The 16,516-nt window shown below is 39.2% G+C and overlaps 1 protein-coding gene across 1 annotated transcript in view; it reads right to left on the reverse strand.

Moving 5' to 3' along the window:
• LMO7 (LIM domain 7) overlaps positions 1-16,516 on the reverse strand; it is a 135,471-nt gene that overhangs the window by 2,073 nt on the left and 116,882 nt on the right. Inside the window, 12 exon segments of the mRNA XM_030036511.2 lie at positions 1,083-1,185; positions 2,951-3,059; positions 4,382-4,537; positions 4,539-4,655; positions 5,541-5,760; positions 7,415-7,467; positions 9,372-9,437; positions 10,088-10,153; positions 11,942-12,312; positions 13,709-13,801; positions 14,989-15,093; positions 15,406-15,431. Of these exon segments, the coding sequence (XP_029892371.1) occupies positions 1,083-1,185; positions 2,951-3,059; positions 4,382-4,537; positions 4,539-4,655; positions 5,541-5,760; positions 7,415-7,467; positions 9,372-9,437; positions 10,088-10,153; positions 11,942-12,312; positions 13,709-13,801; positions 14,989-15,093; positions 15,406-15,431 (1,485 nt within the window).

Genomic DNA, 16,516 nt, shown 5'->3' on the forward strand with positions numbered 1-16,516 from the left:
GGCGTCAAGGAGAAGTGTGGGATTTTCTGGTTTTAGCTCGGACACCATACAATCATTTCTGTGGTGCAGGCAGCTTTTCCTCTTCCTGGAAGCCAAAAAGAAGCTGACAACAGCAACAACATCAGATGCAGAGCTTCTCTTTTTCTGAGCTAGGCTTCTCAGCCAGCAGATGCCCAAGTCCTGCTCAAGTATTGCAGCATGAGTATCCTGTTCCCTTCACCGCCTTCTGGTCCACCATGAGAAAAATGTGCCAGGCTCATGAAGAAACACAGACATGTTTCCCAGGAAGTAATTCAGAAATGCTTTCCCTTAGCTGAATTTTATCATTCTCGCAAATTCCGTATTTGCTACATAAAAATAGAGCCATATAAAACTCCCGAGACTTGTCAAAATTAGGAGGTTGTCTACCATCATCTATGACAGCAGAAAAAACAACCCAACACCATTATTCAAAGTCTTAACATCATGCTCCAATAAATCAGAATTCTGCAAACCATAATGAAGGAAAAAAGTTATACTGCACCTTTTAATTAAGATCTGTAAGTAAATCAATTCCTCCTGAACTTGTACCTAAATGAATAACCAATCACAGACCTATAATTCAAATAATAATAGCATCGCAAAAAGAAACCAGCATTTGTGCCACCTGCACAGGATAATCTAATAGCTTTCCAGGTATGCATTAGGATTGAATTAAAAACATGTTCAGATTACTTTTTTAAAAAATGTAGACAATTTTTCAGAAAGATTTCTCTGTTATCAAGACAAGCCTGTTCAGTAAATGACAACTCCTTGACACCACTTTCTCAGATCTATGAAGGAAGCAGGAAGACTACACCACATTGTCTGCTTGAAGCTGCTTAGTAACAAGGTGGTAAAATCAGCTACCAGCAAGTTAAGTTAGGAATGACTACCCTACAGAAGACAGAAACTGGCAATCAAACCTTGCTGAACCTATTCACTAATATACCAACTTAAAGCTAAACGTGAAAGCTATCAAGTGGCTCAGCTGTGCAAATACTTGAGGTTGTACACCACAGAGAAGAACTACAGTCATGCACACGGCAGTTGGATTGCCTTACTTTTAAATCTGATATAGCAGTCGTTGCAGAAGAGTTTGTTGTTTCGGATCCTAACTTCAGCTCCGGAGCGGGATCCCCCAAGGTCGCATCCACAGGCAACACACTGTAGGTTAGACGAATAATTAGCAACTCCTCACAAAATATTAAGAAACAAAAATGCTGTTCAAAAGCAGCTTGGATTAAGCTCAACAAAGCTTGAACCATAAACCCACAATCACTAGAAGCAAATGTGTAACGATTAGTAGATCTAAATGCAACCAACCCTGAGAAAGTATTTTAAGGCGATGACTGGACAACGAATAGCAGAGATACACCAACTAAGCAAACATAAAGCAGACAGTTTTTAGAGATTAGTTCATTAAATCTAATTTGAACGTCATTTTCTCTGAAAACTAAAACTGGCTCGACACGAAAAAAATTTGTTCTCTAGATGGCAACAGCGATTTTGGCACAGAACACCTGGGTGTGCTACTTGCAGATTTCCATGTGGCACTATATGCTGCTGGTGTCCTCAGCCCTTTGGCACTCAAAGCAGCAAATACTCAGGCAGCCCCAATTTCCTGGGTTTGCATCATAGAAACAAGTTCTTATTTGGAGAGAAAGGGCTGATTTCATTTTTCTTGAATAAACACATGAATAAGGGACTTGACAGCTTTCATGCTACACTGAACTATTTAACTATGGTGGCTGAACACATCTTTGCTGTGAATATCAATCACCTCTGGAAGGAACGTAACCCAAAACATAACACTCTCCTTACTGAATTTATGAAGCAAAGTACTTGGCGGACTAAGAAGGACAGATAGTTTACCTGCTTAAATGAGTAATGAATCTTTTGGATGGCAGTCTGTTCAACAGCTCATTAATCTTCAGAAATTTGAAAAACAGAAATATGGTATTTTCTTATGTAGGTTAGGAGCTACAGGTGGACTCCCTTGCACAGAATACAAGTTCTGCAGAAAGGGAATGATGACCAGTCCCCATGGATTACTCCTGTTCCTCCTGCTCAGGCAGGCAGGACCAGGAAGAGCTTTGAGTCAGTCCTCTGTAATACTCCAGGTGATGCATTTGAGCTGAGCACAGAAGACAAGTGTTCTGAACCAGACACAGAAGTCTCTTTCTTAAAGCCATGGAAGAAGTAGGGTCCAACAGCACCTCCAAATCAGTCTAACTCCTCATCTGGTCCTAGGGCAGGGGAACTAGGAGGCCTTTCACATCTTTTGCAGGCAGGCATTTATTCTTTCAGCTCTGCGTATGCCCCAAGCAGACTGGAAATCATGTAACTATGTCTCAGTGCTGAGCACAAGCTAATAAACCTAGCTTCGGACCACAGCTGAGCTGCACTAAACACAGCTTCTGGTTTGGTGCTGGGCTAAAGCCCACTAGGTCGAACGCTGCCAACATGCCTTTGCCTGGAAAACACCACGTGAACACTGTCTGCTAGGATTAGCTTAAAAGTGATGGGTCATCTTAAATGATTCAATTGCCAGGGTCCAGGCTGAGATTTTTTTTTTTTTTTTTTTTTTTTTTTTTTTTTTAAGTAGCTGGTTTCTCTGGAAGAAGTGGCTCAGGACCTTCTGATTTTTCGCCACCTATTCAGAGAAGGAAGAACTTTGATCTCACAGTCAATGTGCCCATCTTACTTGTCAAAGTCCTACTTGTTACCTCTGGCATTTAAGAAATACTTCTAGAGTTGAGTGCTAAATGCCTGCAGATAGCACTGCCTCATGGAAATATGCATGCACCACGCTGTCAAGAGTAGAAGGCAAAGCAGGTGATTAGTAGAGCCCCTGTGAGCATAACACTGAGTAGCCATGCGTGCTCCTGATTAGCTCCTGTTCCTTCACGATGTGACTCCCAGCTCTCACCTTAAAGCAATGTAAATGATAACAAAGACCAAGAGACTCAATGATCATGGCTGCTCCTTTGCCCAGAACGTTATTACAGTATGAACAGATTTTCTTCCCACTGACTGACCTAAATATAGAATGAAAATCCTTAAAACCAGCTTGAAGAGGTTTAAAAGACAAAGAAAAGTTATCAAAGACTTTTTGAGATTAAAAATAAAAACAACTGGTAAAAAGTGGACTGCTTGGGGAAAATAAACTGAAATTATTTATCAAGTGTTATAATTTAGATCAAAGTTACATAGGAACAAATGAAGAAATTCTGTCACATTCTTGGGAGATATTTCATTGTATAAAATTCCTTCTACAAATAAACATAAAAAGTATATTGTTAAGTTTAGAGAGTAAGAACACAGCTCCTGCCTTATTTCTTATTTGTGGGAAATTTCCCCAAAGGCTAAGTTTTAGCAAGCACCCCTGCCAAGTCCCACCATCTGCACCTTGCTAGATAACAGAAGGCTAGTCCTGCACATATAATATTATATTAACACTTTGAACATAAGCCATACGGGGGTCAGTTTCCATAGATCTACCAAGATATTAGCAAATGGAAGCAAGAACAAGATAAGCAAACATGGTTAAAAAGGTAACTTTCTTACATTAGAAAGAACATGGGAGCCTAGATTTAAAAAAAAAAAAAAAAAAAAAAAAAAAAAGTCAATTTATCACAAAGTGCCTGAGAGTGTAAGAGCTAGTGAAACACTGTTCACACTGTTGTTATATATAATACATGTAATTGTGTGGGGATGATTCTCTATAGTCTTATCCCCAAGGTATTTTTAAAATGTTTCAAGTACATAAACCAGCAGAGTTATCTACCCTACCACAACTGAATTCCATTTTTGTTTCAAAATATGTTGCAATTCTTGCCTTCTCCTCCTAAGATTAAAACCAACATCCTACTCTGTAATTCTCCAGGGTCACGGGTTATGAGCATTCCTGAGTGCTCCTTGAGATATTGACCACATGCCAGGAAGCAGGGAGGAGAGACCAAGATGAGGGCCATAAAGCGTGGGATTCAGGAATCTTGTGTTAAAACAAACCTGAAAATAAATATCAGAAATGCCTTCTGGAGCAGACTTTTACTAATCATTTTGGTAACCAACATACAGCTTGGAGACTGGAGATGTATTATTCCAGTTCCTTTGTTTTTTTAACCGATGTCAAGCACTGATGACAAACCCGGGGAATTTTCTGAATGACTGGAGCAGGGAGGTAATACCAGCCCGTACTTCCACCGTCCCATCCAGCCAGAAAACTCCAGGTACTTTTCAGACTTGTTAAAATCAATGTTATGGGCAAGAACACTGCTGTAGACCACCATATGTACAAAGTCCACTCTTCAGCGCAGCCTGACGTTTCTGTGCTCCTAGCAGAAGGGCACCCGCTCACCTGCTGCGTGTCTGGGACCCTGGCTGGGAAGCAGAGAGGGGGGACTGAGCGCGGGGGGCTGCCTGGGACACGGACGGGGCTCTCGCGGAGGTGCCCGCAGGAGGTGCTTTGCTGGAGGAAGGAGTGCACATGTAGGCTCGGTTTGAAGTGGACACCGGGGCGACTGAAATCTTGACTAGAGGATAGAGACGAAGAGGAGGCAGACTGGTTCAGCCACGTGTGGTGCCTCCACGAGCTCGCTCTTGAAGAATCAAGATTGTCCAAAGACTCCCCTCTGTAACAGAGGTACACATTCAAATGTAAGTGGCAGTACGGCTGGAGCAGAAGAGCTATATTCTGATTTTAAAAAGTTTTAAGATTCTTCTAGCATGAATATGCTTGTCTGATCATCCTGAGCAATATTCTTCACATAGTGACTTAAAATGTTTGAGCAGCAAATTATCCTTTGTGTCCAGTTCTAGTCTCACAGGAAAAAGCAGGCGAGGCACAAGAGAGGTGGCACTTAACCGCTACAGAATAGAGGCAAAACACTCTTCACTGCAGCCTTATCAGGGTGAACCGTATCAAAATCCGCTGTATGGCAACGGACCTCAGATACTAGGTTTGTTTTTGTTTTCTCCAAGGGATACCAGATCAAAAATAACAATCCACCCAGACTGGATAGCATCGTCTAGGTACGAGGTGTTGTCCCAATAGCCAAACACTCTCCTGACTGATATCTCAGCTGTTTCCTAAGTGACAAATCCAACATTCATACCTTGCTTAAACCAAGAAACTGCAGACTTTCTGACATATTTCTATATAAAAAAGATATACCCCTTAGCCATAATAATTAATTTCCACAATAAATTGTCATGTTGAAATTCTTAAGCACATCTGTCAATGACAAGGCACACTATTGATTTCCATTGCTGGTATACCAAACAAGAAATAAGCAGCTAAGTTATTTACAGGTCACATCCACATTCCTTACTTGCAAAAAACCATTTAACCCCAGCTGTAATACAGCTATTTTCTTCTATCTGTGCTGCTATGCAGTTTATCTTACAGCATTTCAGACTCGATTTGTTTCTGTGCTCTGTAATACAAGCTGAAGTTTAGAATAACCGAACAAAAATATTTGATGAGAGACAAAGTTAATCTTTAACACGATTCCTACCTCCTCATACTGTTGCTGTACAGACTAACAGGCTCCTTATGTATACTGGAACTGCGCTGCCTAATCCAGCTGCTGTCCGTGTGTAGAGATGTTTTCTTTCTCATTTCCTGAAGGATTTGCTGTCTCTCCAACTCTGCTGCAGACAGGTTGTGCTCCTTCTGAGACTTCTTCTGCGACTCACCCATGTTCCAGGACCTCTCCGAATACTTGCTCTGCGTACCTGTTTGGACAACACGAGCAAACTTCAGCTAGACATCTTAAGGCACAAAAGCAGTTATCATGCATTCAATACTCCGGCTATAACTCCAAAATCATGGAGTGATCCTTCATCACCATATTCACAAGTTTCTCTACCTCCTTTTTACAGCCAGGTGACCAGTATCAAACTTGGCAATACATCATTATTATTACAACTTTTTTATTCGTGTTCCCATTAATGTGGCCTTTTACATGATGTTTAACTTAAATACAAGTAGGTATTTTCCTTCACTTTCCAAGTGTACATGCATATACATTTGTGTGTACAAATATATACACACATAAATGTATTTTTAAAAGGGCATGATCTCTTTTAGTGCCACAATTTGGACTCTTCCTCCAATACAAACTGAAGCATGTGTAGAATACACACTTAAGTGGTGGGTTACCTTCTTTCCCTTTAAAAGTTCATATTCTTTTTTTCTGTAAGTTGTCCCTGTTTTGAAGAATTCTTTCCTTATTCAAGGCACTATACACATTGCTTTATCTTGCTTTATGTAAATATATATGTATGTGTGGTGGGGGGAGAGGGAAAGGAAAATCTTACAGAAAGTCTCTTTATTATTTGGATGCTGTGTTAACTAGTCAGTTGAAATGAGATTTATGGTATAGATGGCCTTTGAAATTTTGGAAGGGGAAACAAACAAGCCATCTTTCTCCAATATATGCTGATGTGTCAGAAGGCAACATTTTTTTCTTTATTTCCTAGATCCAGTAACTATTCTTTACACTAAGACTAACTAAGAAAATTACTCAGCAGTAAGTCATTCAATTGAAATTTCAATCCCTTTAATAACTGCTCTGACGATAGATTTGCTCTTGGTTTTATTGCTATAGATTACCATTATAAAATATTGTGGAAGTTTACTCACACATTAGGTTCAGTGACCAGGCTTTAATGTGTGAAAGCACTGTTGTCAATATGCAATATATCCTCTAATACACCATTTACTTTGCTATGATTACTTGTGATTACTTTTTTTAACGACGTTTTAGACACAGGAATAGCTTTCAGGCATTTTCTACTCTAACATATTTATAAATCTTGTTTGTTTGCTTTAACATTCCTCTAAAAACCACAGTAAAGTAACTGAAGGACAATTCAAGAAAGGCAGCAAGGAACTGGAGTCCAAAAAACAAGCCACTGTGACAGTATTGAGAGCTGCCTTCCAGCTGTGTTACTCCTACACTAACAGAAGTTAAGAAGAACAAACAGTTGTATTAAATACATTAGCATCTTGGCATGTGTGGCTTTTTTTATTGAAAGAGTCAACATATCAAGAGCATGTAAATCTTCAATGATATACCTACATGATTGGTTTAATCTCATATAAATATCAGTCATCTAACACTCAGGCATTTAAGATCTGTGTGTAATCACTGCTACAGTCTTCAAGAGAGCAGTTAATCGTATTTGTCCTAGGCCTGTATGTTAACTGTATGAATTTCCTCTTGCTATTGAAAATTCACTAAATTGTGGCATGGTATGAATTTGAATTACAGTGCAGCTATCAAAAAGCACTTTGACAATTAATTTTCTTAGGATGACTACATCCAATACACCTTTTTTAAAAAAAAATACATTTTAAAAATAATGGAAATTAAACAGTAATTACCATTTCTGATTGTGTTGAATTCATTCAGTTCTGAAGTTGACTTGGACTTATTCCTAAGGATATAGAAAACATAAATTTCTCCATCTCAACTAGGAGACCTCATCACGGACAAAGATCTTATCATTGCAGACCACAGATACACAGACCCTTTTTTCACCACCCCTCCCATCAACAACTTATGCTGTACTTAAAACAAGAGACAAAAACACCCAAACAAAGACCAACAGGATATTAAGGGGAAAAAAGATGCCAATATTTAGATGTCAATAGGTAATAACCGATTAAAAGTTAAAATAGTGTACTGAAAGTTCCTAGTACTTCAGGTATGAGGGACCAATCATTGTATTTGCTTCAACAAAAACATGTAAAAACTGAAGTCCTTCCCTGTGGAAGCTCTGTGAAGACTACAGTCAGACAGTCAAAGAAATGATAATTTTAAAAGCAGGTTTATAAATGGTTTAACTTCATGAGAAACTTAAATCATACTTCAGCACCGTTACTAGACCATAAGCAAAACACCTCCTCAAACACTGCATGCAGATTGTTCTCGGGAAATTTATTATTCATTGATTATATCCACCAGCATAATTTTTTAATGAGTTTTAGCCAAGAAATGTCATTCAATATACAGGAAGACAAATGGCAAAAAGCTGGTTTTCTGACAGCGCGGAGCAGGAGCTTCAGCAACACCTCTGTGCTCTATTATTAGTCTCAAGTAATACAGCCAGTTTCTTAGTTTAAAATACCTCAGAAAGGAACAGAAATCCTTTGCTGGGTTACAACTCAAAGCTGCTCCATTAATGTGTTTACACATGCAGCATTGCCTGCATAGCAGCATTTTGGGGGAGTCTTGTCCTTTGTCTATAGATAAATGTTGCATAAACTCCATCCCATTTGGTCCCCCAAGTTCTGATTGTCTGTCCTATAGTGCAGACCTATTTTACTATCTGTTTGAGAAGATGCAACAGTTTCACAGTTGCTTGTAGTGAACAGGAGCTCCGAAGAGCAGGTCCGCCTTGCCTGGGATGCTTTTAACACCTGAGCGTCCTCCTCACACGTATATCCAAGATGTAACTATTCAGTGCAGGCACCTTCTAAAGCTAGATTTAGATTTTCCGTTAGTAACAGATCCATTAGTTGTACCCTGTGAGTTCTGGGGTTCCTCTTAATATAAAAAAAGGTATGCTCAGTCCAACTATAAGAACTGAGTAAATGCACAACAGACATGACCTTTCAGAACTACTGTGGGATACCATCTAAGGCAAAGGCTTGATACAAACATTCTGGATTTAAGTCGCTTTAGCATTTTTTAACCATACCCCAGTTACTAAAAGGGAGAAGAAAAAGCTGCCTATTCAAAGAGCCCAAATCCGCAGTGGCTAATATATTCTATTGAAATAAAACCAAAACAAAACCAAAAAAACCCAACAATAAAACCCCCAAACAAACCACCAAGCAAAACAAAATAGAAAATAGCAAAGGTAAGAGAGTGTAACTTAACAAGTGGCACATCTACTATTTTCCTGATAAATAAGCTTCTGCTGCTGCCACCTCTCACTTCCCTCCCTGTTTACTCTCTCAACTTGCACAATCCTGACTGGGATGACTGCACCTTCGTTTGTATAGCACGTTATGACACAACCACAATATTATCTGAAATTGTTTTCCAGCCAGATGAGTCTAGTACCACCCACGTATTTACTTCCTTACAGTTCTGCTTCTCCCAGTACAATCCTACTGACTGACTAACTGTTGTTTACAGCACAGCGCATAATTTGCCAAAATTTTGGCTGCTTGTTTTCTCAATATGAAAACATGCCATAAAAACTGCAGAACACAGCAGCAATACAAAGTATACACTTAGCTGCCATGGCTGAAGTTTATTGGAAGTTTCAAAGCTTTCTGACACAGAAATGGTGATGTTACAGTCTACGCCAAGATTCAGTATCACACATACCTGTCAGCAAATGACTGGCCAGGTTGCTCCTCAATGGTTTTAGAAACTTCATAACGCTCATAATGCCTATTAAAAAACAAACAAACAAACAAAAAGATACATTATGTTCATAGAATCATAGAACAGTTTGGGTTGGAAGTGACCTCAAAGATCACCTAGTTCCAACCCCCCTGCCATGGACAGGGACACCTTCCACTAGACCAGGTTGCTCAAAGCCCCGTCCAGCCTGGCCTTGAACACTGCCAGGGATGGGGCATCCACAACTTTTCTGGGCAACCTGTTCCAGTGCCTCATCACCCTCACAGTGAAGAACTTCTTCCTTACATCTAATCTAAATCTGCCTTCTTTCAGTTTAAAGCTTTTACCCCTTGTCCTATCACTACATGCCCCTATAAGTCCCTCTCCATAAAGTCCCTCTCCCTCTTTCATATACAGAAAAAGACATACATAGACATAAATATTTGCAACTAAAAATATTCAAAACAGATCCTTAAGGGAAAAAAATGAAAACAACCCAAACAGTTAAAGTTCTAAGGAGGCTTAATTTTATCAGTCAGAAACATAACTAACAAAAGAAGGCAGAAAAAGAAAGGTTGTCAGAAAAACTGCCTGAAATTACATTTTTGTAAGTGACAAGGAATCCAAACATGAGCATGCCAAAATGGTTAATACTTATGCTGAAGATGTTTCAACCTATCAATTCAATTTCTTATTACCTGTCAATGAGAGGATGGCCAGCTCGATCCTCTATTGTTTTAGATACTTCATAGCTCTCATAATGTCTAGAAGCAAAATACAGATAAAAGAAAATACGTATTAAACAAAAAAACATATTCTAGAAATTGAGCGAACAGTAAGGATACATAGAGAAAATTGAGAAAGTTCAGATGTGTTTGTCAGAAACATGAAAATACATGACCCCCCCCTACCCCAAAGACTTTTTAAGATGCTGCAAAAATTGCAAGTATCAGTATATGATAGAGATTATCTCGTCTGTTTCAAAGGCAGGAGGTAAGCTTTGTCCAAACACAGCAGTTCTCTAAAAGTTACCTCATTCTAGAAAATCGTATAGGTGCAGTTTGTAACCCATAGAGAAACACGCACTAACTTCCACGGATAAAGCTCTTCCAGCTGCCTGTCCCCAGCCTCAGTGCTCTTTGCAGCAAGTATTACACCTTCACAGATGTTTATATAACATATCAGATTTCAACTCAGATCTTTGGATATCATCGTAAAGCAAACATTTAACACCAGACATTTTAAAACCCAGTTTCACTGGACTTGCTCTTTTACTACTAAGCAAAAGCATCCTTGTTTAGCAAAACACCTCCTTTGAAAGCAACCTCAGCAGCAATGAAATCCCCTGGGACTAAAGCATGTATCAAAGATTTAGATATGCAGATATTACAGCAGCTTAATAAATTACCGCACAAAGTCCTATTATCTTGTGACTGGGGCAAGCTAATACTGTAAAGATACCCTGGCTCAGCTGCCAAGAAGAACCTGTTCAGTGTTTGTAACAACTGTGCCTCTGCTTTGCTCAGCAGGGATCTCAAGCAGCAGTCATTTACAATGAACGAAAGTAACTCCAGGTCTCACAATCTCCCCTGCAAATATATGCAATTTTATAATCATATTTTCTTCTCCTACGACTTAACTTGATACCATGCATTATTATCAGTCATCTCTTTTTACTTATATAAGAACAGGGGAAAATCCTCAAGAGAAACAGCAAGGCTAGTCATACACAGGGCAGTACGCTAAATGCACAAGAAATAAGGAAAAGTTACCAGTTTAATCTGTTTCAGACAAATTAATCTCCCATGGTGCCTGTAATAGCAGTCTGCAAACTGCCAGGCAAGAACATGAACTTGTAAACTAATAGTTGGGTTTTTTTCTGGGTTTTTGTTCTAGTTTGGTTTTAGGTTTTTTTGATTTGTTTTTGTTTTACACCAAGCTGCTGAAGAAGTTAATGAAAGGAACTTTTTCATGCCCTAGAATAAATATATCCACAGTAGGTATTTCTAACAGGCTATGATATCTAAGCCAGTATCTTTTCACTCATATACCATGATACCATGATGATCGACAAAATAACTCAGTAGTGCGATTAAACTTTATTGTTGCACTGTTGAACTAAAATGAGAGAGGAGTCTGGAAAAATCAGTCACACATTTGTTGTAAAAGAGTTAAGTTGGTATTTCTTCTGAAAGCCCTGTATGTTGAGCCACTGGCTCTCAATTTACAAGCTTATGCAGGGTTCTTAGAAAATCTTCACACTAAGTGCTTCAGGTCATCTTTGATTTGGCTCTAATTACTGTATTTACACTTCCTATTTAAAAAACGAGCTGAAGTGGGTAAATAGAGCACTTGATTCATGGGGAAAGACTTCGTCTTATGCCTGATCCTTCTACCTTTAGAAAGAAAGGCTATCCTGTGGTATCTTGCACTAACTGATGACAGTACGAATCTTACGTGAATAGCCTTATATATTCAGGACGTACACACTCCCATTAGAAAGGCATTTGAATTTTTAATGCAGAAGGAAGAGAGAGTACATCCCATCACACCTTTGGTACCGAGACGTCTCCACTGACACCTCCCTCTGCCTTTCAGCTCGCTGCCTCTGCTCCTCCATCTCTGCCCGCTGCCTCTGCTCCTCAGCATATTGCTGTTCTCTCTCTTTACGTTGTCTCTCAAGCTCCAGCTCTTGGAGTTCCCTTTCTCGCTCAAAACGCAGGGCTGCTTCTTCCTGGATCCTCCGCTCCTCCTGAAGCTTCCTTCTTTCTTCTTCCTCGCCCAGCAAGCGTGCTGCTGGCTCGCTTCCTCCATCTCCTTCTGGCTCCTCGAGAGTATTCGCTTCAGGGCTTGCTCTCCAGCTGGACACAGATGGAGCCCGTGCAGGTACAGATGTTGTGTTTAAGGTTAGAACAGTCTGCTCCTGTACCAAAGGGAAAAAAAAAAAAAAAAAAAAATCATGTTTTTAGGGAAGGGGCCTGGTTTTTAAACAGGTTGCTCACTAAGAAAGGTTCATTCATTCTGTGAGGGAAGACTGTGTAAAAAGCGTCCCAAACGCTTTCAATGCAAGACCCAGGGTGTGTTTTGGTTTCATGTTTTGAGTGCCTGCTAGCACATTCTCCTAATGCAAGAGCTTCATTCCACATAGCAGCCTTCATTCCATGGGCAGCGTGGCCACAACTATGTGAAACATTCTGCTTTCTAAAGTATCACTTACATTTCAAGCCATCCCATCCCCACTTAAATACCCACAGAAAACAAACTCTTCCATGATACCCAGCATTTCTCCCTACTCTTTTGACTTAGAAACCTGAGACCTACCCAAGAGTATATAGACAAAGATATACACTGCACGTGTGTATCAGACCAATGAATTTCACATGAATCCTCATGTGGAGGAAACCCCCACCCTCCTCCATTCTCCCATGATTTGAAAGTCAAGCCTCAGACCTACCACTCTATGACTCTTCTCTCAAACATGAGAAAAGGTCTTTCAGTGGTCAAAAGATGTTTTAGCTGCAGAGAACAAATACTGTTTACGGGTCCATCCAAACCTCTAATGATAGAAGAAATATGAAATGGTTTACATTCTTGTACAGCAAAGTCCTCTAAGAGCTCAAAGAGCTTTCTTATTGAAGTCCTAAGCCATAAATTACAGTCTACTTATTCGTGACTGTATGAACACAGCTGATCTAGCTAGGATGCCTGAAGCAGCACTCGCATAGCAATAAAGAGATGTCTCAGACACCTCCCACACTTGGGGAAAAAAACTGTTCATCTTCCCATAAGCAACAGCCACAAAAGTCAGCACCTACAGAAACTACACACATTCAATGTTTTGAAATACATGATAGCAAATCTGAAATTGATTTGATATGTAAATTTATCAGAGATAGGATGAACCAGTTGCCAGTAACAAGCCAGGCACTTACAAACATGCCTCATAATGAAGTATTGAAGCAGAATTCCAACAATAGCGTCAGGAAGTAAATATACAGCAAAGGTGACCATTTCGTTCTGGTCACAATAATTAATACATGATGTAACTTTTTCCCAACGTACTTCTGGTGTTAGTTACCTAACCAATCCATAAGGAAAAAAAGTCAAATTCAACAGGTCTCAAAACATGCCATTTACTCTTTCCTTCACATTTTTGCAACCTCTTTCTACCACGTCATAGACAACAATTTATTTTCCAAAATGAGAAGATAAATGACATAGCAAAATAAGTTATTTACCTGCTTGCATGCATCTACTATAAGTGAAGAAAGCCATCATGAACCTAAACAGTCAAAGGTGAAGCCATATTCATAGCCTACCTCATCAAAATACTTGGAGCTCTCTTTTTCTGCTTCTTGCTTAGCTCGTAGCCATTCTTCCCTCAGTTTTTCTTGTTCCCGTTTGTACTTCTCCTGTTAGGTTAGATTGAAGTTAAACATGCAAATCAGAAACATGGTATTTTTTATTTGCATTAAAATGTACTACTGGTATTTAATGTGGTTTTTAACAGATTAGTGTGGTAAAAACATGCTTGAGCTCCACTAGGACATTAGGTCCTCCACGAGTGAATGAAATCCTAGCTCAAATACAATCCAAAGGAGTTCTGCAACTGATTTTGGAGAACCCAGGCTTATTACACACTAAGTCTCATAGCAACTGACCTCACATCTGTTATATTCCCCGTCTTACAGTTTAGCTCCCATTTGAACAAAAATCAGCTATCTAAGGTATTTCTTGAAAGACAGAGTGATTATATTTAACTTGGAATTGGGCTCATTAATACAGTAAATATAAAGTGATCACTAAGTGAAATATGAGGCAGTAATTTGGTTTGAGCAAGAACTCTTGGTCTTTTGGAATGTTACCTAAACAAGAACCAATTTCTGGACCTCCAATTTGTCCTATGACTGGATTTGGTATGAAATCAATGTCATGTCTTAAAGCATTACTCAAGGTACACAATAAACATACAAGGTACACCACTAAACATCTTGGGAAAAGCAAAATATTTAATGATGTCCAAAGTATTCCTTCTAAGACGTTGGAAATAAGCAAAGAAGGACTTCGCTTTCTTTCTCTGTTATTTGAAAACTCATTACTAGGATCATGGGGAAGAGAAAGAACACTATTACTCTGGCCAAATTTACTACTTCAGGACTAAAAAAGGAGAAGCAAAGAAAAGTGATGGCAGAGGGCTGAGCCTGCTCTCAAGAAAGGCGAGCCAAGGTTTACATTCTTTAAAGCCATCTCTTCAGGCATCAAATGGAGCACCCAAACCATAACAGAGACCACAAATATGTTTAGTAAGGCACAGCTCTTTCCTTGCAGAGTTTGTAAGCTAAAAGGAATGACAAAAGATAAACATCGAAAAAACAACAGAGCTGCTACACTGTACTTTGACATCACAGTTTTCTGCTGAATGCACCAAACTTATTAAGAGGACTTGTGAAGAGTAAAAAAATTATGTTCACGGACATCTCTCCTAGCCAATAGACTTTAGATAATGAACTTTAATTTGCAGAGATGTGTCTTGCTGAATGTAAAACCACGACATGCACCCAAGGGATTGCCAGCCTATGATTATGAAGATTAATTATACCTGCAATAAACGGTCCTGCTCCTTTTGCCATTTTTCCTGTCGTTTTCGTTCTTCCTCTTGATCCCAAACCCGACGACTGGGAGCACTAATGGATGGGACTGGGAGCTAATATAGCACAGAAATTAAATAATATTATCTTCTTCCATGTTATCACCACTCTACATTTTAAAACTTATTTTTTAAATTGAGAAATAAAAGCTATTACAAACACTGCAGCTTTATGGTGACTAGGACATAAATTACGCTTTTCTTCAAAGGGATGGAAAGCAACCATTCCATGACACATTAGAAAATCTTAGTCAGTACTCTCAGATTTGATCACAATTTTAAAGCAGTATAAAAAGCAATAGAAAGCAGTGGGCTTCTTGAAAAGACCAGGATTATACAACTAATTAGTAGTTTGTAAATAGTACTTACATCAGGCATTGCAGGCTCTGGGCCTCCTGTGAATTTTGGAAGGCAAAAACCAGAAATCATTAGAACCATATATACTCACTACTGCAAGACTTGTGTAAATGTGGGAAGTCTTAGCTTCAGACTAATTTTTGTTTCCTTAGTAAGCCATGCTTGCATTTTGCCCTACCGAACCTACTTGAGGTCAGAATTCATTAGCTGCTTTCAACTAATGTGCACAATTGTTTAAAAGCTTTACATGCTTACAAGTGGCATCAGCAATTGCTTGAATTAGCGGTACATCTCCCACTGTGGCAATACAGAGGTTCTTTGCTACACCTCTCCTATTATTATTGTGAAACCCAACTATTTAGCATGAGCAATACCCAGAATGCTGCTCCAGGGTAGAGCAGCTACTCACTTACTGCCCTTGACATGAATTAAGAGCAACAGACATCCACAGCCAACTTCTCTACCACAAAACCATATATTACCCCTTTCCAACTGTCCTCCTTTCCTACTCTGAAAACTACACTTCAATGTGGTGGACTTGTCACCATTCACCACCAACCTTATGCTATTTATCATGCTTGGTGTTAGCTTGTGCCAAGATGCTTATTAGAGAGAGGCGTGTATTATGCTAATGTATCGGAAGTCGAGAAAATGTGGAGAAGCACAGATTTAAGTATAATCCTTTCCTAAGCATCATCGCTATTTTTGTTTGTTGCTAGGGTACTTAGCTGTCCAAACTTCAGTTAAAAAAAAAAAAAGCATAAAAGGAACAAGTTGCAACAGTTTTCTGAAGTATGACCACATGAAGTGGAGAAAAGGTCAAATTTAGGATACAAAAGACATCTAATGAGTCACAGACTAGGGTCCAATTTATATATGCACAATTGTCTTCATTGTTAGAAGGCAACAGCCACAGTTACAACAGGACAAACAGACTTGATCCCCTGTAACTGCGCCAGGAGATGCTAATGGGAGGTACAGGCAGCACTTAACGTTTGTTCCCTTCTTCTCTCACCCCTGTAAGCTTATACTAGCCTGTACAGATTTAGAAAAAAGAATCTTTCATATCACTGTAAAGCTAGTGTCAAAAGTTTAAAATGAACAAAACTGTACTGAGCTTACA

This window comes from Aquila chrysaetos, chromosome 14 (genome assembly GCF_900496995.4).
Source record: "Aquila chrysaetos chrysaetos chromosome 14, bAquChr1.4, whole genome shotgun sequence".
NCBI lineage: Eukaryota > Metazoa > Chordata > Aves > Accipitriformes > Accipitridae > Aquila > Aquila chrysaetos.